Source organism: Cavia porcellus, unplaced genomic scaffold (assembly GCF_034190915.1).
Source record: "Cavia porcellus strain 051 isolate PalLab524CR breed Dunkin Hartley unplaced genomic scaffold, mCavPor4.1 scaffold_2, whole genome shotgun sequence".
Classification (NCBI taxonomy): domain Eukaryota; kingdom Metazoa; phylum Chordata; class Mammalia; order Rodentia; family Caviidae; genus Cavia; species Cavia porcellus.
The window spans coordinates 39909878-39933116 of record NW_026947485.1 but is presented as its reverse complement, the minus strand read 5'-3'; the positions used below and the strand labels follow the sequence as shown (position 1 = coordinate 39933116).

Below are 23239 nucleotides of genomic sequence, written 5' to 3'. Positions count from 1 at the left end.
AAATAAACCTTTTCCCATTTAACTCTGGGTGGGTGTCAGATATTTTGTTTCATCAGTGAGAGAAAAGTAACAAAGACACCCAGCCTGAGCAAGTTAGCAACTTAGCTAGACTCTTGTCTCAAAAAATAAAAAGGGCTGGAGATGTAGCTCAGTGCAAGGCCCTGGGTACAATCCCAGTATCTCTCTCTCTCTCTCTCTCTCTCTCTCTCTCTCTCTCTCTCTCTCTCACACACACACACACACACACAATTAAATAATAATAGTAAAAGTAAAAAAATTTAAAAGATATTCTCACCAAATAAAAGACCCTTGGCTTGGGTTCTCAAGTTTAGCCCTAAAACCAAGTACTAGAAATACAGTGGTACCTCGGTTCACAAACAATTCTTTCCACAATTTTGGTGGTAGAATTCCTTCCATGATTCTGGCTGCAACTAAATGGCAAGTTTGCAAAGGATTAAATTCATGAATGTGGTATCACTGTATTTCTAAATGCTCACATTTTAGCAGTGACCTCTCCACAGTGCAAATACCTTGAGAAAATATAAAAAATAGGTTACTGTGCTAATCCATCCAAACACCAGAAATATTTGGGTCAACAGTACAGATATAGAAAACTCACCTTTTATGTCTTTCATGTTCATGCCTTTCAGCGCTTTTCCAGCTTCTAGGAGATTTTTGAACTGAACAAAAGCAAAACCACGCATCTTTCCATCTGTTTATAAATGTACAAAGATGTTAGAAGCAGCAAGAGGGAGCTAACAGAACACTATAAAGAAAATTAAAGCAACTCAGGCTGGCAAGACAGCCTAAATGCTGCCAGCCAGTCATGAGGTCTATTCTCCAAAGCAATACCTTATACGCTAGTGATGGCGAACCTTTCAAAGACCAAGTACCCAAACTGCAACCCAAAACCCACTTACTTATCACAAAGTGCCAACACTGCAATTAAACCTGAATGCTAAGGTTTTACAAAAAAACAACTCATAAATGAACACGTTTGGTCTTAAAAGAAAAACAAATAATACCTATGCCATAAGTTTGGCACCACTATTATACAGTATGCTGTTGCTGAATGAACCCTGATTGAGGCTTAAGGAGAGGTAATATCAACAGTAACTAATCTTCTAAAATTAATTGTGATCTATCTAAAAATACCATCAAAGAAACAACACTATTATTTGAGCTATTTGTCACGCACTATGCCAGACATTTCCTAAACACCATATTATCAAGAGCTCGTGAAGAACATTACATAACTGCTGCACTTCTAATTCATGGCAATACAGGGAAAAAGACAAGTTAAATAGCCTTAAACTAATCCTAAAATGAAGGCATACTTGTTTGTACCTGGCTTCCTTGGAATGTTTACTTCCAAGACAGCTCCAAATTGAGTGAATACTGCTTTCAAGTCATCTTCTGAACACTGAAGCCAAAAGTGAAAAAAGAAAAATATCACAGCAAATAAACATGAAACAGTAGCTATTAAGTTCATTCTTTAGGAAGAGTTTGAACCTTTTTAGTCTTTTACTTTGGAGACCCAGACACCAAATGTTTCTAAATGGAGGACATCTTATTTTGTACCTCAGAGGGCAAAGAGCTTTTTTAACTCCTCTGTGCTAGCTTCCCGAAAAAGAGCCATCATCACACTTTGTGCCCTTACTAAATTCTTGTTTATATAAAGCTCTTTTCTTAACACAACAGGCTGAGGCTCACTCCATGATACCATTCTGGTGAAGGGTTTCAACTCTGAGCACGCCCTAAGATCTCTACAACATGCAGTGCTGCTTACTATTTACCTTAAAGCTCAGGTTTCGAATAATTAATCTGGCTTTTTTATCAGCTGTCTTGGCTTTCTTAGTCGTCAGCTTCTTCTTTGGAGACTCTGAATTTTCTTTAAAAAAAAAGAACATGGGATAAATGTGTGCTCTAAAACCAGTCACTTCTAGAACAGCCAGCAAAGAGAAAAGGCTGGTAACAAATGGTATTTACTACGGGGTTAAGCATAGCAGTATCCAGAAACACAACATTTTCCAGCCTGAGATGGAAGCAAAAGATTAAAATGAGCATTCGAATATGCCAGACGACTTGGACACTGAAAAGAAATGCAGGAAAGCTAAGTTCTAAATGCCACTCTGCCTAGCTCTTTCACTTTCACACCACTCTTCAACCTGCAGGAACACTCTCTTTACCTATTAGAAACTCACCATTTTTCCTCTTTTCTTTGGACTTGTTCCTCAGTTTTTTCTTGGCAATGGTGATGTTGATCTTACAACCTTCAAAAGTAGTGATCTCCTTACGGGCCCTCTGAACGTCTTCCAGCATGGAGAAAGTGACATAGCCAAACCCTCGACATGCCTTACTCCCTGGAACAAGGCAAGAAGGAAGGTAGTAGGGGTGAAAAAGAACAGAGAATCAGAAGCCAGGAGCACTAAACCAGGAAATCCTCAAAGCCTAAGCTAGCAGACATCCTGTGAAGTCATCCTGTGATCAGCTTACTACAAGTCCCAGGAGGGAAAGAAAAAGGCCGGCCGGTATCAGTGGCTCCTTCCCTACTTTGTTCAGAAACTGTTAGGTTTCCTCTCCTTTCCTAATTTAGTGTCTTGCTCCTAGTTCTTCTTCTTTCCTTCTCAAGAATATGGAAGACCCATACCCTAGTTAACACTAGGGTAACACTAGGCCCCAAAGAACTCAACATCAGATAGAAGGAAAGATCCCCAGGGAAAGTAAGAAAAGTAAGTATGATAGCTTCGAAAATCAGAATGCAATAATACAGACCTTCCTTAGAATAGATCATCAAAAAATGCCTGAAAATATGAAAAAAGAACCCCAAAAATTAAACACTGTTTCAGGAGTCTGCAGATATTCCTAAAGCCTTAGTGATTCAATATCAAATTAAACCTTTCCAAAGTAGCTGTAAGTGTCTCTATTTTTTTTTTTTTTTTAATCTTTTTGAGTCAGGGTCTCACTATGTAGTTAAGGTTGGCCTTAAACTCACTTTGTAGCCCAGGCTGGCCTTGAACTCACAGCAATCCTCCTGCCTCAGCCTACTGAGTGCTGGGATTACAGGCATGCTCCACCACACCCAGCTCCAAAAGCGGCTGTTTCTGACTTCATTTTATCTTCAGGGCAACCCAAGGTAGTTAAAGCAAATATTACCATTCTTTTTTTCCAAAGAACAATCTGAGATAGAGGAAAAATATGTGAATGTTGTAAAGGGTGTTAGTAGCTGAGCTAATTCACAACAACCCCAGGGTTCTCCCACATGACTCCACAAGAATATTAGAACCAGGGGCCAGGGATATAGCTCAGTGGTATAAGCACCTGCCTGGCAAGCACAAGGTCCTGAGTTCAACTGTTTGTACACCCCCACACACACAAAATATATTAAAACCAAACAAATAAATAATTACAAATATCAAATGTAATCCTCCAGGCTAAGGCAGTGGCACAATGCCTGCCTGGCAAACCCAAGGTCCTCAGTTTGATTCCTGATACCAAAAAATAAAAGTAATCCCCCTTTGCACTTTTTTTGTGTACTTTTTTGCTTTTTGTTTTTTGTTTTGATACCAGGAATCAAACTCAGGACTTTCTGCTTGCCAGGCAGGCACTGTGCCACTGAGCTATATCCCTGGTCCTCATATACTTTTTTTTAGTTAACATTTTTTGTACAGTAAAATTTTAAGTAACTTATTGTATCAAAAGCTGGCTGTGGTAGTGCACACACTTGAGAGGCTGAGGCAAAAGGACTGACTTGAGTTCAAGACAAGCCTGGGCTACATTGTGAGTTCAAGGACAGCCTGGCCTACTTAATGAGACCCTGTCTCAAAAAAATAAAAACAAAAAACTTAGTGTATCAAAAAGGGACAAGATCAAGAAGTCTGCCCCACCACCACAGAAGAAACACTGCTTGAGTGCTCGGCCTCTCTTTCAAAACTGCTTAAAGTTGACGCTCAGTACCAGGAAAACACACTGTGATGTGGAGATCCATTTCACTTGAACTCCCTCTCAAAAACCTGCCCACTCACCTTTCAGCAAACAAGAAAAATCAAGGCACTACCTAATCAGCACAGCCAAAACTAAAACAGCTCAAATGTGAAGTTCAGTGCCCAAATAAACCACATACTAGGGTTGGGGATTTAGTTCAGGGGCTCCAGTGACTGTGTGATAAGCATGAGGTCGTGAGTTCAATCCTCAGTACAAGAAAAAAAAAAAAAACCACATGCTAACAATAATTACATCTGCACAAAGCACTCTCCCTTACATCCAGAAACACTTACAACAATCCTATGAAACTATCGTGCCGCTACTATTAAGAAAAATCTCACCTCACCCACCCACCCCACTGAATCCATCATTCTTTTCAATACATCTCAGCTGTCTGGATAGGAAAGTACAGTTTTCTCAAAAGAGATCTGTTAACATTTTAGGCTAAGTCCACAAGGAAGGTAAGATTACACATACCCTATATTCTGAATACTCAAAAGGAAAATTCCCATTTCATGGTCTGTCCTTTCCTGGAACATAACCAGCTGGAGGGGTTTAGTAGTTGTTTTTCAAACTGTTTTGACAACCCATCATCAGGGTTCCTATACTGGAACTGGTAAAGATATGAATTCCTTATAGGAAACTGACAGAAAAGTTTTACAAATGAGTATTTGTATCTTATACCATATATGTATGGTATTCTACTTCATTTTTAAAAACTCTTAACCTTGCCAGGTGTAATGGTACACACCTTGTAATACCAGCACATGGGAGACTATACAGGAATCACAAGTTTGAGGCCAACATGGGCTACACAGAGTTCAAGGTCAACTTTGACTACATAGTGAGATCCTTTCTCAAAAAAGCAAAATAAATAAGCAAATTCTAGCTGCAACCCATTCAATACCTACTAATGGAGGCTGGGCATGGTGGTGCACACCTGTAATCCCAGCACCTGGGAAGCTGAGGCAAGAGGATCACTGTGAGTTTGAGGCCCGCCTGGGCTACAAAATGAGTTCAAGGCCAACCTGGACCTCATAGTGAAAGCCTGCTTCAAGGGAAAAAAATAAATAAATCAACTAATGGGTAATAATCTGCAGTTTAAGAAAAATTAATATATAACACTCTCCTCTCATTCACTTATATCTACATTTAGAATGCCAAAAACCAGGCAGGTGGCATGGCTTGTACAGCCAGAACCACACTGATAATCAGTTCTGTCACTAGCACATAGAAGCCAAATGGGCTGATCATTAATACACATCATACTGCCTACTCACATACTCTGATACCACATGGGGGGGAGGGGGCAATCCCTGCGACACCAGTTCTAATCAACTGTTCTGCTGAAAGGCAAAGAAGCTTCCTGGTGACTTGGAAGAGAGCTAAATATATGTTCTGGGTAACATCAGGTACCTATCTTGGCAGTTTAGGTAGGAGGAAAGAATGCTTCTACGACCGTTACCATTCTTTCACCTTAATACATACCAACTGGCCGTCCTGGGTGATATGATACATATCGAAAAGAATGTGAAGCATTAAGCAGTATTCCACAGGTCAGTCAATCTCTCCAGTTGCTCAAGCCAAAAACCTTGCAATCAGAATGGACTCCCCGTCTCCTTTTTTTCCTTATACTCCACAACTGACCAATCAGTGAATCTTCTTTCAAAAAAAGTCCATTATCCAACCACTTTCACTTTTCCCACCTCCCCAGCACTGTCCTAGTCCAACACCATGATCTCTCACTACATTATTACAAAAGCCTACTAACTGGTCTCCCTGTTTCTGTCTTATTCTCCAATAGTCAATTTGCAAGGACCCAGAGAGAATCTTTCAGAACGTAAACCAGATCACAGTTACTGGTCTCTGATCAAAACCAGTAGTTTCTGATAAACATAGTAAAAGTCAAAGTCCTTACGATGGCCTACATGCTCTCATGTGATTTGCTACTCTAGAGTTCATTTCCCATTTATCTTCCCTTCAGTCACTTCACTCCAGTCACTCTGGCCTCCTTGCCACTCCTCCCATATACCAGGTACATGCCTGCTTTAAATCTTTTTTTAGTACTGGGGATTGAATCCATAGCCTCATACAAACTAAGCTCCCTTTTTAAAATCTTTACTTTGAGATGAGGTCTCACAAAGTTGTCCAGACTGGCCTCAAACTTTTGATCCTCCTGCCTTAGCTCCCTGAGAATCAAGAATTACAGGTGGCGCATACCATAGGGCCCAGCATGCTTCAGTATCCTTGACCTCGCTGTGTCCATTTAGACTGTTCTCTCTGAAAGACATTAAGTTCTCTCACTTTAGTCTGGGCTTCTCTGGTCAACCTATCTATACTTCCACTCCTATCCCTGCAGTTCTCTTACATATAAACTCCCCGTCCCCTTTCTCTGATTTTTCTCCTTAGTATTTATTACCACTGTCATTATGTAGTTGGCTTCTTTATTGACTGTAGATCTCCATTTTGTTGTGCATTGCTGCATCCCCAGCACAACATACTGGCTAGGATAGAAGAATGCATAGTATATTGCTACTTCCTAGCTGTACAAACTTAAGAGTTACAAAATTGCCCTGAGTCCTAGATTCTTGTATAGAAAACGGCCTTAAGGCTTCAGAATAATACTGTCAAATTCAGCACCTCATCTTGCTCTCAACTGGCTCTCAGTAAATCTTACTGATGCTTTACTAACTTAACAATTTTCCTTACTACAAATAAGACACATATGTGAACGTGTATAAGAAACGGAAAGCGCTACAGAAACTAGAGGATAAAAAAGAAAGAAAGAAAAAGAAACTAGAGGATGCTTTGCCTTTCTTCAACCAACCAACCCTACGCGACTGTCGAAAGTAGTCAGCTTGGAAAAGAAACTCCGGTCCCTTTTCTGAGGGAAGGTGACGAAGCGCTTCCTAAAGGCTGGAACGCTGTCCCGGCTCCACCTCGTCCCCAGGAACCCCAGCCTCTTCGACCGCCCCGCCCCCTACCTTTCTCGGTCACCACGAAGCACTGCTTCACCGGCCCCACCTGACTGAACAGCTCTTCCAGCTGCTCACTTCGGGCAGAAGGCGGGAGGTTGCTCACAAACAGTGTCAGACCGGCCATGAGACCGGGAAACCTAGGTGCTTGACGCTACAGGCGACCAGGCCGGTGCACGCAACTCGTGAAGCTGGCTTTAACAAGACCTGCACGCCGAAGAACTAGGAGATCCCGGAAGTGCGCGTCGCTCAAAAGACTCCGAAGGAAACCGTGAAAACAAACAGAAGAAACGTTCCGGAGTTTACAAAGGTAGTGGCTCGCCCAGAGGCGGAGCCTCTTGAATGAGGTTCCACCTCCTGTCCCAGCACGGCCCCCACAATAGGGAAATTTGGCATCTACGGTTTATTCTCTCTTGAAATCTGAGTTCCTGGAGGTCGACTCAAAATTCACCAGAATAGGCAAAAGTCATTTTGGCGCCAGACCTTGATCTGACATATAACAAATGCTTAATACATATTTTCTGAAGTGTCTTCTCAGATTTCCAGATTACATGCAGACACTGCAGCCAGAATGCACAGACACAAGCATGTCACATACATTCTCATTTCTCTGAGATAAATACCACCTCGGCTTCACCGATCAATTGTAGCTTCTGAAGTACACATAGACACAGATGATAAACAATTATTCTCTCAATAAATATTTACTGAGCCCCAACTATGTGTCAAGCATTAGAGATAAAATTGATGCGCTATAAAAAGACAAAGCCCCTGCCCTCTTATAGAATATCAGCTAGTGAGTGAGATATACATTTCTTTAAATTTTACAAATATATTGATGGACATGGTGGCTGATGCCTGTAATAGCAGCACGTGGGAGGCTGAGGCAGAAGGATGGGCCACAAGTTTGGCAGTTTGGGTTACATAGTAAATTAAAGCCAAGTTTGAATTACAGATTGAGACCCCTGTCTCAAAACAAATGCATAGATAGATAGACAGATAGATATTTTACAGCATGCACACTTCAAGATCACATCAGAACATATCCAAAGCAAACATAATACCCAGAACCAGCACCACCCAGGGATAAAAGATCTTCTTGAGGTAAGCTTATCAGGCAGACCCAAGATTGAAAGGTCTCATTGACAAAACGGATATCTGGGTGCTTCTGGGCTCTGAAACATACAGAATGTTTGCCACCCACAGGGCTAAGGAACAGACATGTGCAAAACCATTGTACTGGAAGACTGCCCAGCTGAAAAAGTACCCAAAGGTATTTTTTTTAAACATTACTTTTTTGTTTGTTTGTTTGTTTTTGAAATAGGGTCTCATATGCAATTCAGGATGGATTTGTGCTCACTTTGTAGCCCAGGTTGGTCTTGAATTTGCAATGATCCGCCTGCCTCAGCCTCCCAAGTGCTGGGATTACAGGAGTGTACCACAATGCCTGGCCTAAATCATTACTTTTAAATGTCCTGTGTCTATGTTTACTTTTGATTTTTTTTTTTCAGTTCTGGGCATTGACTCTAGGGCCTTATGCAATGGTAAGCAAGTGCTCTATCTCTGAGCTGTATCTGCTGCCCAAAATCATTATTTTTATTTGTGTTGTGGTTGGTATTCAATCCAGGCCCTTCTCAATGAACTATATCCTCAGTCTGTTTTTTTAAACACAGAGTTTTTGCTTACTTACCCAAGTTGGGTTTGAACTTGCAATCCTAAGACTCCAGGGCCAACCCAGCCAAAATCTTTGCTTTTAAAGGGTAGTAGCATAGTAGGCAGAAAACTTAAAAAGGGATGAAAGATATAGTGAAAAAAGCAAGGTGCACTTATTCCTCAAGCCCCATTCATTTTCAATTCCTTTGTGATGGATGGACGACCAGTTGTAGTAATACAGGTAAAAGAGGAAACACTAAGCATCAGATTTATTTATTTTTATTTCTTAATTTTTGAGACAAGGTTTCACTATGCAGTTCAGGCTGCTCTCAAGTTCACTTTGCAGCCCAGGCTGGTCTCCAGCTTGCAGCAACACTCCTGCCTCATCCTCCCGAGTGCTGGGATTACAGGCATGAGCCACCATACTCAGCTAAGCATCAAGATTTATGAAGCCTTGCCTCCGAGCACACAATATATGCTTCAAAAACACACCTTTTTTCCACTAAATTTTCCTACTATTACAATACCCACATGCACACATAGTTTTTGTTTGTTTGTTTGTTTGTTTGTTTGTTTGTTGAACCAGGGTTTCACTGTGAAGTTCAGGCTGGCCTTGAACTCATGGTGATCCTTGTGCCTTAGCCTCCTGAGTGCTAGGATTACAGGCATACACCACTACACCCAGCACCATGGTTATTTTTAAACACAGAATTTAAGAAAGGAAACATTTAAATACAAAACAGATTGTTAAGGCTACAAGGTAAATCTTATGTAGTATAGTCACACAGACAAAGGAAATGAATTAGGTCATTTGAACAAAGTTGATTTGAGATTCAACAACCCTTTCTAGTCTTTCTCTTTCCCCCCTATTCCATTCCCCATCTTAGGAATCGACATTTCATTCTCAAAGAGCAAACTACAAGGTTCTGTGACCCCAGATATGTGGGGGCCTTCCCAGTCCTGGATGTAAAATGTACAGAGAAAAGACCCTGAGAATGTTGTTCCAACTTCCAGTACTCCCTATGAATGCTGTATACTGTAGACACAAATTTTCCTTAAAGGACAAAACCATCAGGGGGCAGCAGCTACCCACAATGCAGGGTTTTTACCCCTCAGGAAGGACAACAGTGTAACTACTCCTTTCTACTCTCCCCACAGCTCACATGTGGGTCCCCATTTCTTTCCTGCTCCACCCTCTCCTATCCATTTATATCAGGAAGGGCACATGGTTCTTCTATCAGGAATATTTGCTCATCCATCTACACAGGACACATGCAGTGCTCTTTATTAAATAGCATGAGCCATGAAACCCTGCAATGTGGCTTCCAAGGGAAATAAACCGCCAGCCTACCCCTCATCCATCACTGTGCAGGAGACTGGAGAGGAAGTAAGAGAGGCCTGGCCTGTTTTCAGCAAGCCTCTGCCAGGCCTCATCTCTCTGGTTTCAATCTCCCTCGCAAGCTAAATCTTCTATAATACCAAACAGTTCTTAGTCTCCACATTCTCACAGCTGTAATTAATTACTTGTGCTATTGTGATTATTTATGTCATTAGTTGTTTAATGTGTGCCCTTCCCCAAAAGATCCGCAACTTCATACATCCATCGCTGGTATCTTTCTCCTTTACCTTTCTATCCCCAAAACCTACCATATTGTAAGCCCTCAAGAATATTTTTATGGGAATGAATGAATATAGATGAGCTTGTCCCTCAGTCCCCCACAGTACCAAAATTTGGAATTGCAGGACATCTGGATTAGGATCTACCTGGACTCCCTCCTGGGAAACATGTAGGATAAGACATGGAACAAAAGGGAAGGAAAGAAAGGTTTTCTAATCCAACTCCTGGCCTCTTCAGGGTATCATAGGGCTGCAGTAATTCTTTTTTTTTTTTTTAAAGAAAAAAGAAATAGGGCTGGAGGTTTAGCTCAGCGGCATAAGCAGCTGCCTTGCAAGCCGGCAATCGTGAGTTCGATCCCCGGTACCGATAAAAAGGCAAAAGACAAAAAAAAAAAAAAAAATAACAGAAAAATCAAGAAGCAAACAAATAAAAAAAAAGCAACAATGACAAAAGCCAAACAACAACAACAAAGAACAACAACAGTGGTTATTATATTGCATATTATCATATTCAAAGTAGTAGTGTTGCAGTAATTCTTACTGAGGAAAATCAATGAAATGTTAGAGTTGTATTCCCATGTCTTTTTCTTTCCATTTAAAAACAAAGTGTGTGTGTACCTGAGAAAGAGACAGACAGATACATTGACTGGGGGTCTTTGGAGTGTGTGTGGAACCCAGAGGCCCGTGATGTGGAGAGCGAGTGAGCAGCTGGCCATTAGAGTGAGAAAGGGATGCCCGAAGGAGTCAAGTGTGAACACAAGCAGATGAGCACAGATGGAAGGGAACACGGGGAAGAAAGCAGGCACTTTCTCAGAGCAGCCATAAGCCCTCCTTGCCTGACACAGTGCTGCACAGATGCTGGGCTGCTACAGCTGCTGTGACACTGAGAAATGCCCACAATTAAGAGGCTGGCAGTTCTCCGGGCTTCAGCCCAGAGCGACAATGCAGAAGGAATTTTCAAGCCAAGCTGAGCCAGGTGATGAAGAAAACATGGTCAAAACGACTCCAGGTGCATCCCTCGGCCTCACCCGCACCACCACCTCCCATTTCTCTCCCCATTTTGACTCTGACTCTCATGAAGACACTGCTGGCTTCCCTCCTTCCTCTGAGACCTGAGGCCTGTGGGCTCCTCTCAGCCTAGCCAGACCTTCATTTGCAAGGAGAGTTGCACTTGAATTCATCTACTAGCTGCGCAGGCCCAAGCCCCTCCTAAACTTCTTGCCTGCTTCCCCCTTGGTTCCCAGCCTCCCTTCTCCAGTCCCCACCAGCTGATGGTCAGTTTGAAGAAAATTCTCAAGTTCCTGTTTTTCTACTGTAAACCTAGTGTGCATGTCCCTGTGATGTGTAGGACATCTGCCAAAACACTGTCAGGTTTTTTATTTTCAAACCTAATGCAAGTCCTGATTTTGTGCCACACTGAACCACTGCATTTTAGCCACGTGACAAATACAGAGCTCCAAGCCAACTGCTCCAGGCAAGGAAGGGATTATAGAGTGCCTGGTGGCCGGATGTGTTTATGGATCTCTGCATTGTGAGCTCTGCTTTGATTGTTAGGATTCACCAGGAGACTGCTCTGAAGACAGGCTTACTCCAGGAAGGATCTGTACACATGGGAGAGGAGAGTTGTACAGAGGAAGAAGATGGGGTGGCTATAAGCCCCAGCCTCAAAGAGGACCTGTTAGTGGGTGAAGAAGGTAGCCTCTTTGTGAATTCCAAACTGTGGGAATGTGGCTAGGGGACTGGTGGAGATTCCAGCCTCAGGCAACCAGGTGCTTTTACATCTGTACCAGTATTTCCATGAAGCACTATAATCCTAATTAGCTGTCTATCAGGACCAGAGATCACAGGGATTTCCACTGAGGACTCCCCCATCTCTCAGGAACCTATGACACGCCTATGAAAAGCCATTTCCCAGGGAGTCAGAGAAGGATCTTCAAGGGACTACTCTCAGGACACTCACTTAACTCAGCTACAGGACAAAATTATTGGTCTTGTGTGAGGAACAGTAGAATTAGAGACAGACTCACCCACTCTCACTTCTGATAGAACCACAGCTACTGTTACTCCATTTAAGTTTTTCTAATAAAGTCAGAACTTCCTCCTCTGAAAATATTTTATTGATAAATTAACTCTGAAAGCATTCACCTCCCACCCACCTGCTGTAAAGTAAGCTTTCTGTGGAGAAGGGTCCTGTAGAGGACAGGGAGTCTCACTCATCACAGGAGTGGGATTCCCGGGCATGGCAAAGGTGGGTATGGGACCAACGCAGGGCCCCAGGTCTTCTGAGGAAGCCTCTCACTCTTCAGAGTGGAGCACCTTGGAGCTTTATTGCTGGTGAAGGCCAAGGAAAGTGGGACCCCTGCCAGCCTAAAATTGCAGCTGAGGGCATCAGTGCCCAGGGCTCCAGAGAAGATGGCACTAATTCCCAATCAACAGAGCCTGGCTGCTGACCCACCCACCCAGGAGCCCCTGGATGGGGGAGGAAGTGGGGAGAGGTATCTGAGCCAGGCAGGATTGGGGGAAGGTTACAGTGTGCAGGTCTCAAACAGAGCAGGTGCCAGAGAAGGGCCTATGGCAGCAAGGCATTGAGGTGCCTGACTTATCACAGGTCAATGGTGTCACTGCCCACGCTCAGCTCATCGATTTGTCGACAAGCATCCAGGAATTGCTCCTGTAGCGAGGCCTCCTCTACCTGCAGCTCAGTAGCAGGCTCTGGGGAGTCATGGGAGGGTGGGGACAGTGCCTGGTAAGATCCTGAGACCTGGAGGCTAAGGCTGCTTTCAGAGGGTCGCGGGGGACTGAGGACACAGACCAGGGGACAGCGTACAGGCCTGTCCGGGCTGGAACATAACAGCATGGACGAGCTGTCCCTCGATAGTCCACACAGAGAGCCAGATGAGGCGCTACTGCCTGCAGGCCAAGCCCCAGGAGAGGGGAGCTCCGGAGGTGCCGGAGAACTGGGGGCTTCCTCCGACCTTCCACTGAGCCCAGTCCTGGTCTTGGTCCCCAGCGAGGACCTGTGGTGGAGGCCAAGCCCCGGCAAGGTTTCCCCGAAGGCAGGACCCTGGAAGAGGCCAGGAGCCAGCAGCGCCTCGCTACAGAGCGCCTCCTCAATGCTGCGCCGAAGGTTAATTGGGGAGGGCGGACGGAAGTCCACAGTGCAATCGCTACCTGGGGAGGAGGCCGGAGACTGCACCTGGTTGTCCGCGGCGCCTTCGAAGCCGGGGCAGCCACTGCCCTGGAGTAGCAAGTCGGGGCCCGGCCCTGCCAGTGCGCACAGCTGCAGCAGCTCCGCGTCGCCACGATTGATAGCGCTACCGAGGGGCTCCTTGTCCTGGGGCCCGGTGACCCAGCCTCCGGGCAGTAGCGGGGCCGCATGGCCCGGGGACAAGCGGAAGATCTTGGCCCAGCAGCGCGGAGGCACGCGAGGGCTGCAGAGCGCGGGGTAGAGGCCCAGCAGCGCCAAGGGGAGCGCAACGCCCACCTCTCCCAGGCGCAGGCCCAGCTGGAAGGCCCACCAAGGCCAGGGCCCCTCCAGGCCAGGCTGCCCGCCGTAGCCCAGGGCGTGTAGGACCTCGTAGCCCTGCAGAACTCCGCTCAGCAGCCCGAAAGTGCCAGCCACCGGGGCAGTGCGCGCCGCGCGCCGCCAGGACTCCCGCGGGGCAAAAGGGCTGCGCGCCTGCGGGACGGGGGTCGCTCCCTTGAAGACAGACCCGCCCAGGGGCGCCCCGGCCCGCCGCCGCCGCCCCTTGAAGCACGAGAGCGCCAGCAGGAGCCCCGACAGGAGGGCAGCGAGGAAGGCGTGCAGCCCGCGCGAGGCGAGCCGCAGGGGCCGCAGCGGGCGGTGCGCGGCGCTCCCCAGGGCGGCGGCGGCCGCCAGCCCCAGCCCCAGGAGCAGCAGCGCGGCCAGGCCAGCGGGGCAGCGCGGTGGGCGCGGCCGGGCCAGCAGCAGGCAGGCCAGCCCCAGACCGGCGGCCAGGCAGGGCAGTGGAAGGTCCTGCAGCAGCAGCCAGGCGAGCGTCGGCAGCCTGTCGCGGTGCCCGTACGCGTCGTAGAAGAGTGGGAAGGCGCGCGTGGTCCCGGCCGAGAGCAGTAGCAGATCCAGCAGCGCCAGGCAGGGGGCGCCGGGTGGGCAGCGCCAAGGCAAGAGGGCCAGAGCCAGCAGCGCCAGCAAGGCCACCAGGCCGAAGAGCGCACCTGCCCCGTACACATGGGCCTCCCAGGCCAGCCCCCAGCGAGCCCGGGCCTCTTCCCAGTCTGCCTCCAGGGTCAGGAAGAAGAGGGGTCGCGGGGAGGACGGAGGCTGCACCTCCCGATCAGGCAGCTGGCCCACGTCCACGCTGCAAGTCTCTGGCCCGCACTCCGGCTGTGCTGAAGGGTTCCCAAGGCTGGCCGGAGGGAGGTCATCTGGGCCAGAGGTAGGGACGATGTGATCTATGGGCAGAGAATGTTTGGCTGAAGTAAGTGTGCAGTCTTGCCCCCCATCCCTGGCCCTTAGCCAGTAGCCAGTGGGGCATGGGGGTCAATCCAATCACCCAGGGGGTCTTACACAGAAGACTCCCTACCTCTTGGTCTCTCATTTTCTCCTCCCATACCTTCAGACCAAAGCTTCAGTTCACACCCTCTCCTCTCCCTCCTTTGTCCATTTCTCTCCATCACTTGGTGATTATACTACTGGAAAAGGTTTTCTTCAGAAGTCACAGAACCCAGTCACCCTTCCCCCAGTCCTACCCAATCCCCTCACCAGGAAGGCAGTTTTACTAGAACAAGGATTGTCATTCTCTTTGCTCATCTCTGAATCTCCATGTTTAAAAGATTTGTGGCACATACTTCACACTGAGCAGATACTTATTGAGTAAATGAATCTTATTTGCCAAATGAAGATACTAAGGCTCTGCAGAGAGGCAAAGTGACTTGTGACAAGGTCATGAATCTGCAGAGTTCAGCTAAAATCTAGATCCAAGCACCAATCAGAAACCCCTTTCCACTCTGAAATGTCTTTATAATATTAGTCTGCTTATCTCCTGTTCTGCACCCCTGACTCCTAACTGCCACTTTGCTGCTAGGAGATGCTTCTCTTGGCTTTTTAAACTCCTCCCCCTTCCTGTTTTAAGGAATATACTTGCCTTGCACACATGCATGAACACACACAAATCAGAGGGAGAAATGACTCTCCTGTCCACAACACTCAAAGAACAGTATTTTCTCTTATTCACTGCCCTTCCTACCAGCTCTACTTCAATCCTCAGCTTACCCCTGGCTGTAGCACCAATTCACCCACAAGCCAAATCTAAGACTCTCAATACAGATGCCCTTTTAATCTCCCATGCATACATTTTACAGAAGGTTACATTGAGATGGACTCACCTGAGTCTTGGAGGCTCCCCTTAAACTCCCAGAAGGTAGTAACTGAGGAGATCATAGGATTGATAAATGCCATCTGAGTGTGTGATGCCCTCAGGTACCCTTGGGTTTGTTAGGTCAGGCCCCCTCCTATGTGTTAACATCTTCCCACATCCCTTGGGGGAAAGGAAAATCTACAAAGTGGGGAGAGGTGGAGTAAGACCCTGGTTCTCTCCTGGAGCTAGAAAGGAGTTCCAAAGAGACCCAGGAGTTCGGTCTATGGCTAAGCAATGGGGGACTGTTGGAACCTGACCCCTCCTTCCTCTCCCCTCACAGGCTCAACAGGACTGCAGAAATGGAGGAAGAAAGAGTGGCAGTGGGAGACAAAGACAGCCAGATAGGGAAGGGAAGGAGACAGAGACAGATGTAGAATGGAGAGGAAGGTCCTAATGATCACATGCCTGCCCCAATAGCTGGACATGTCCCAGCCATATTCATCTGGACAGGAAGACCCCAGGAACATCCTTACCCCAGGCAGTGCCAACTCCTGCTAGCACAGGCAAAATATAGCAGTTCTGAGAACATGAAAAAGGAGCGAGGGGCCAGAAGGCAACTCTGGGGAGAGGTGGAATTGGAGAACCAGGGAGGACTGAGAAGGAGCAGCCAAAAATTGAATATTCACAGCCTCCTGCCAACTGCAAACAGCAGCATGCACCCTGGTTTCCATTCCATCACGTTCGCAAACCCAAACTGGGTAAGAGTGCCTACTGCATAGGGCAGCTGTGAGGATAAATGAGAAAATGCATGTTAACTCTTTGGAGTGCCTGGTACGTAATGATCATTCAACATAAGATTATGGTCAGTATGCTCATCAGCTAATGATCATCACTGGCTGACCATCAGTTTGTGTTTATATGAGTGTGAGCAGTTCTGTCCTTAGACTAATTCTTGATTTACTTACCAAAGCTGCCATTTGGATGAAAATCCCTTAGCACATTCCAAGTTTGTTTATACACTTTTGTGACTGACAATAGTTAAATAAGAGAACATCAACATATGGTTTCACTTTATGAACTCTGTTTGAAGAGTACCATGCTGATGACATAAAGAACCCTGAATGGTCAAAAAAGAGAGTGGCCATCATTTGTATGAGAAGCCATTCATCTACAAACAAATAGCCTGCTAAGCAGAGGAAGGCATTGTCTAGCTTTGGCAGGATCAGATAAACACACTTCCCCTCATCCTCTGTTTCCCTCTGGTCCTTGTCAAAATCATTGCTTCTGCACAGTGACTGAATTGGCTTGGTCTTTCGTTGGCCTTTGGGCCCTACAGAGTGGCCAAGAGGGCCTACCTAGAAGCCCACAGAGAGTATCAGCCTGTTACTTGTCCTCCTCGCTCCCTGTACAGATGTGTCCAGCTCTCTGAGGTCAACTCTACTTCACTGTCCTCCATCTTTACCTCTCACCCATGTGGCACAGAAAACCTCATCTCTCATCTCTATCCCCAAGTCCTGTGGCAACCAGGGCCAATTTCAACATTCATAAGAATTCAGAAAAGAAATAAAATACAGAAAACGGGCAGTGTGTAAGTGCAGCTCAAGTGTCAGAGAGGGAGTTCTGAATTAGCAGCTTTGTTTCCAAGGGTTGTCATGTGCCTGGTGTGCTTGCATGGGCCAGGCGAGGGTAGAAACAGGTAGACACCTCGCTTCTGCCTTCAAAGGCTCCACTTGACCTCATCTCTCATCTTTGCATTTGTGATTTCCCCAGAAAGAGCCTTCATTTTTCCCCCAGAAAATAGAGACCTTCAATCTATCCCTCCATGGATCCCTCCCTGAGCAGGCCACCTCTTCAGGGAGGTCCCATTTTGGCCCTGTGACCCTTCTTGACCTCATGGGTAAAGGAGGAGACAGGATGTCAATGTGTCAACGGGTGAGGCTGGAACTGGCTGAGAAAGCGCAGGGGGAGGAGCTGTCTCATTCATGGAAAGCCAGGCCTGATTATCCCCCAACTGCCCACATCAGACGCCTGGGAATGGCATTCCCACTCTGGATTCTGGAAGCTGCAGCCCGTTAGTGGCCTGCTCCATCCCTCTCCCACCCCACCCCCACCCCCAGGATCCCAGAACACTGATATTCTTCATGACGGTGACACTCAACATATTTAACAACAGTGTAGTACAGGTGCCAGCCAGTCAGAACAGGGCCCTGCCAGGGTGGTGAGGGAGTGGACAAGAGCACTCACAGGGACTCAGGACAGAGTGGCCTGAGTCTTCCAGTGTGTTATGACTTGTGCAACTGTTGGAGTATTTAGGGTTCCCATACAAGGTCTGTTTAAGATGAAAGGGATCCATGATTAGGAACATCTAGGAAGCCAAAGTCAATGGCAACTTTGGATTGCTATTGGTGAGAAAGATCCTAGAAAAAACACAGTGAGCCTCGTCATTTTCCCACCTACTGTATACACACACACACACACATACACACATGCGCATATGTGCACATGCACATGTGCCCAGTCCAATTGAGCAAAGCCAATTGATCTTATCTCCAGGAGGCCTGTGGACCTTCTGGGTTTATCTACAGGAGCATCCAGGAAGAGGCTGGCGTCATGCAGCCACCAGTGAGTGCGGGGGAAGGAAGGCAGGGTTGCCAGCCTGCCAGGCTCAGCTGCCTCTGATACTGTCCAGACTCATTAAACCTGCCTGGCCAGCACTGTCACCCAGGCTGACAGACTGCCAGCCAGTATCCTTCCCCTGAGGCAAAAGTTCCCCGCCCCCCGTGGATCCTTCTGCCATACACAGGATGCACAGGGGAGTGGCTGGAGCCTTACCCAGTGCTGAGGGAGCACAGTAACAGAGGCTGGAGCCAGAAGGTGGGATGTGGTGTCAGGTGTGGGGCTGGAAGAAGGTAGAAAACAGTGGAGGCCATGGCTGAGCCTAGTAAGAGAGGGCTGAGGGGCTTCACAGCTACAGCACATGCTTGGAAGAGCAAAACTTAGCTTAGCAATCACTTTCCATGGCCTGGTGGCCTCATCTGCCAGACCCCATTCCCAATCACCACTGCCTTTGTCTGGTGTTACACGTTGGTCATGTGTTGTCCTACCATCACCTGCGGTCAAAGCCAGGGTGGCTATGAAGTAGGATCTGGACGTCTATTTGGCATGGAGTCAGAGAGAAGAGCAAGGTTAATAGCTGCTACTTTAAATAAACTTCTACTTTGTGACTGGCATCATTGGGTCAAGAGTTTCTGTTATCTAGAAGCTTTACAGTATCTCTGAAAAATGAGTACTATCATTAAACCCTAGATAAGTGAGAGAATTTAGACTCAGAGACAGTAAGTGCCTTGCCCAAGGTTACCCAGCTAGCAAGGAAGCAAAGGAATTCAAAACCAGTCTCAACAGGCCACCCACTTGTCTAGTAGCATGTTGTAAATGGCTCCTGTGAATGAAGTTGTCGTCTCTCTGCCTGTGGTCTCCTCTTCAATGTCTTCCCAATGAGGGTCCAACTCTGCCCATATTTGACAGTGTGTCATATCAGATCAGAAGGCAGAGAAGAGTTGCAAATTGGACTGGGATGGAGGTGGGTGCAGAGGTAGGCCAGGCTACCAACAGTGGAGGATGTCTCCAAGCTGCTCTGCCTGTAACTGCAAACCTCTCAGAGGACCACTCCTTAATTTCTTGTGGGACCTTTTCCTGCAACTCCGGTTCTCAGACCATTAATGTGTATTTCTCCACAGCGATGATGAACAGAATGGTGATTATCATTATAAGAACAATGGAATAAAAGTCTCAGAACACTGATAAGTGACTCGTGTGTAGCAAGCGCTCAAGAAATAGTTGTCAGGTTCAACTGAGTTGATACTTACCATGTTGTACTGGAGTTGTCCCAGTTGAGACAGTGCTTAGGAAAGAAGCTGGGTCCAGTAGGCTTGGGCTTGAGAGTTTCCTCTCCAGAGAGGGTAGGGACTGGGACAGAGTGGTACCAAAGAACCCTGCAACAGGAGCATACAGGGCTCAAGTGCCACCCACTCTACCAGCCAACTGTGGCTTCTAGAACTTGGAACAAAATCCTGTACTTCCCAGAGTTTCTACTGAGGAAGTGTACCCCACACCCTAAGGTCATGAGTGTATGCACATTTTGCTAAGCTACAGACACCAAGTCAGAGTCAATGTTGCAGAGAGAATACTTCCCCTAGGGTCTAGAGAAGCATCTCCCTACCATAGCACCTAGCATGCAGAGGGCCCCACCAGTTTTTGCTACAATAAAATGAACACTCACCTGGAGAGTCTGACACTCTGGAGGCAGAGGTTGGGGATGTTGTTATGCCTGGGGGTCTCAGGCCTGAGAAGTTCCGGAGCGGGGACAGAGTAGTACCAAAGAACCCTGTAAAAGGAGTCCAGGCTGAAACTGTCTCCTGTGTGCCAGGGATGCCCAGCAGGGGTTGTTCTCCAACAGGGTGGGTACTCACCAAAGGGTCCCAGGCGCCCAGCAATCTCTGCCAGGCTGGCCCGCAAGCTGGGCAGGAGGGGCAGTGTTCGATGCCCCAGTGTGGGGGCTGCACCTGCTCTCAATGCCATATCAAACTTCAGCTCCAGCTCACTATGCTGGGGCCTGGGAACACTGGATGATGGTGCTGTTGCAGTCAGAGCACTGGCCCAGGTCACAGTGGCCATCCTGGGCTGATAGGGAGTAGTTGGACGGTGGGTGGGCCCAGAGAGGGAGGATGTGGACTCAGGAGACAGGGAGGAGGCCCAGGATGTAGAGCTGCCTTCGGCAGAGCCCCACTCTGAGAGAGAGTTCCCAGGGGGGCCTACTAGCAGTTCCCAAAGGGAGTCCGTCCTTAGCCCATTGGCCACCTCATCCTCTGGCTCTTGGGCTGGGCCAGGAGAAAGAGCCTGGGTCTCTGTGACAGAGTTTCCCCAGACAGCAGCAGGTCCCCGAAGATGGAATTTGAAGTTTAGCCCCAGGTTGAGAGACAGCATGGAGGCCTCACTCTGAGGTGGTGGGGTCAGAGTGGTAAGGGCACCTGGGACAGAAGAGGCAGGCTGGGGGCCCACAGGAAGAGCAAGCAGGACCCAGCAGAACAGCTCCAGCCAGAGGCAGCCACGCCCTGCCATGGCCACCTGGCCTCAGCAGTCAAGTGGGCCAGGGGCTCCCTTCTTCAGCACCTTTTGAGCTTCAAGGTCCTGCAGGGAAGAGAGGACTTGTGAGCCCTGGCTGCCACCACCCTCTTCCCTGTCCCAGGATCGGATGCCCCAAATGGAGATTTCTGATCACAGAAAAGCAAGGGGGTGGGGGAGGCAAATTCTTCTGCCTGAGGAGAGAGACAGGATGGCTCCTCTGGCCAGCTTCTTCTTGTACCTTTAGGCCCTGCAGCTTCCCCAGCGCTGCCTAATCCCACCCCTGCACAGGGGGGACTGGAGTCCACCACTGCAGCCAGAGAATCAGCACCCTTAACCACAGCAGAGGTCCAACTTGACTCCCAGATGCAGACTGTCTTCCTCCCTTCCCCCCTTCTTCCCAGACTCCTTTCCTCCCGTGAATACCCACGGAGGCCTGTGATGCCAAGCACCCTTCTGGGAATACAGCTTCGATCAAGCAAACCCTCCCAGATGTGTCCAAATCCCCACTTCTAGCCCCATCTGAGATACCACTGAGGGCCCCCAGAGGGGCAAAGCACAGTCTGAGAGATCTGCAGAGCCAGAGACTGCCAGGCTGTGCCCAGAGCAGCAGGGTCTCCCTCTCCTGAATCCCTCCCCTCTTTTGGGGTTAGGTCTGCCCCTCTCCTAGGGACCCTACAAGTATTTGAGGGAGGGGAAGTTTAGTCGTTTCTGGTTCACAGGGGGAGAAAACAAGCCGGAGAGCTGGGCCAGGGGCAGCTGCAGGGACTCCCGCCCTCTCCCCAGAACTCTCCTCTCCATGCGCACACATCTGGTGGGGGAAGGGAGGGTGAGCCAGGGACACACGTGCACCCGGCACCCTTACATCACACACACGGCCACACCTAGCACCCCTGACACACCCACTCACCCGTCACATACCCCTGCACACATCAGCACGCACACACATACACTCCGTCCTGATGAGCCCCCTCCCTCTACATGGTTCAGACCCAAGGTCCACCTCCTCGCTCTCTCCTCTCAGCACACACAGTCAAAGAGGCACTCCCGCCCCCGACACACATGCACACTGCCAGACACACATCACACACCAGCACCCCCCCCCATTCCCCTACACGCCCACCCCTGGCAGGAACACATGCATGCTCATGTACACACACACGCACACACACACACACACACACACTCCTTCAGGCTGGACCGGCCGACCTGCTCCTCTTGGCTCCCTTCCTCACGCTGGGCTCCTCGGCCAAGTCCCCCAGGAGGGGCGGTCGCGATGGCCCCCAGCTGGGCAGCGCTCCGCGGAGTCTCACCCGTCCTCTCAGTTGCTCCGGGTGCCGGGACCGGAGATCCGCACCCGGTCCCCGCTGTCGCTCAGCTCGTCCGGGCAGCTGCAGCCTCACCGACCCACTGGCCCCCGGCAGCCCCGGCCCGGCCGCGGCCCGCAGCGCGCTCGCAGGCGGGAGGCCCGCTCCGCTCCGCTCGGCTCGGCTCGCACTCCGCGCTCCTCCCCGCGGCGCCGCCTCCTGGCTGCGCGCCCGGCTCTCCGGCCCCGCGCCCGCGCCGGGGCTCCGCGGCAGCCGCGCTCTCACGGCCCTCCCTCCTGCTCCGCGCCCTCCTCCTCGCTCTCTCCCCCACCCAGCCCACCGCCCGCGAGCTGCCCCCTACCCGGGCGGGCAGGCGGGCACACACAGCAGCGCCCAGCCGCGGCCGCCTCGGTGCCCCACTCTACACGCGCTCATTCACCCAGCGCTGCCAATCAGCCTCGGCGAGCTCGGGCGCCTCGTTCTCAGCCTGCTGCCGGCAATCAGACTCCCAGAGCCGCCACCGCGCATATCGACAGGCACGCCAACCCCAGGAAACACACCCGCGGGCCAGGGCACCGCGCGTGCACACACAGGCTCACGTGCACACACAGCAGCCTGCCTCAATGGTGCCCCAGGTTATAAAAGCCACTCTGTTAAACTCTTACTATAATTAGTATAACCTTACCTTGTGAGTCCTTGCCACAACCCGATGAATGTCCCCATTTTCCAGATAGGTAAATTCAGACCCCGAAAATGGCCCAGGATGACGTAGTTCGCCAGACTTGAACTCAATCTCTCTGCCTGCCCTCTCCACCACCTGGTGGTTTGCAAACAGTTGTACTGCTGCAGGGGAGTACCTCCAATATTTCACAGTCCAACTGCCAAGTGTCATTCCCTGCTGTACCATTTCTTTTTGCCAAAGACATCTTTGAAAAACAGTTTTAGAAATGTCTGCTGGAAAGCAGGGCATGGTGGCATATGCCTGTTATACTCAGCACTCAGGAGGCTGAGGCAGGAAGATTGTTGTGAATTCAAGGCCAGCCTGGGTTACATAGTGAATGCCAGGCCAGCCTGAACTACATAGCAAGACTGTGTCTCAAAAAAAAAAAAAGCATAAGAGAAGTTGAGTTTCCCTGCACCAGATTGAGACATCCGTCCTACTGCATGCAGAGCACTATGCTAGATGCTACATGAGTCTCTTCTCTTTTTGTGAATTATGACCCAGAGAGAAAAATTACCATTA

The 23239-nt window shown here is 48.6% G+C and overlaps 2 protein-coding genes across 3 annotated transcripts in view; both read right to left on the bottom strand.

Moving 5' to 3' along the window:
- Rbm28 (RNA binding motif protein 28) overlaps window positions 1-7209 on the bottom strand; it is a 31296-nt gene extending 24087 nt beyond the window's left edge. Inside the window, exons 1-5 of the mRNA XM_003475167.5 lie at window positions 6969-7209; window positions 2205-2363; window positions 1797-1891; window positions 1348-1423; window positions 620-712 (exon numbers count right to left, since the gene is read on the bottom strand). Of these exons, the coding sequence (XP_003475215.1) occupies window positions 620-712; window positions 1348-1423; window positions 1797-1891; window positions 2205-2363; window positions 6969-7086 (541 nt within the window). The 5' untranslated portion in view covers window positions 7087-7209. The remainder of the gene's footprint in view (window positions 1-619; window positions 713-1347; window positions 1424-1796; window positions 1892-2204; window positions 2364-6968) is intronic.
- A 5119-nt stretch (window positions 7210-12328) lies between these two features.
- Prrt4 (proline rich transmembrane protein 4) lies at window positions 12329-22212 on the bottom strand. Of its 2 annotated transcripts, none has more exons than XM_003475170.5 (5): window positions 21899-22212; window positions 20038-20755; window positions 19848-19952; window positions 19435-19560; window positions 12329-14663 (listed from the first exon to the last, which is right to left on the bottom strand). In XM_003475170.5, exons 2-5 carry the CDS (start codon window positions 20684-20686, stop codon window positions 12832-12834), a joined length of 2712 nt encoding a protein of 903 aa, XP_003475218.2. In that variant the 5' UTR covers window positions 20687-20755; window positions 21899-22212; the 3' UTR covers window positions 12329-12831. The 2 variants fall into 2 exon arrangements, with proteins under 2 accessions (XP_003475218.2, XP_063097247.1); XM_063241177.1 differs by having other exon boundaries at window positions 22003-22212.
- Between the last annotated feature and the right edge of the window lie 1027 nt (window positions 22213-23239).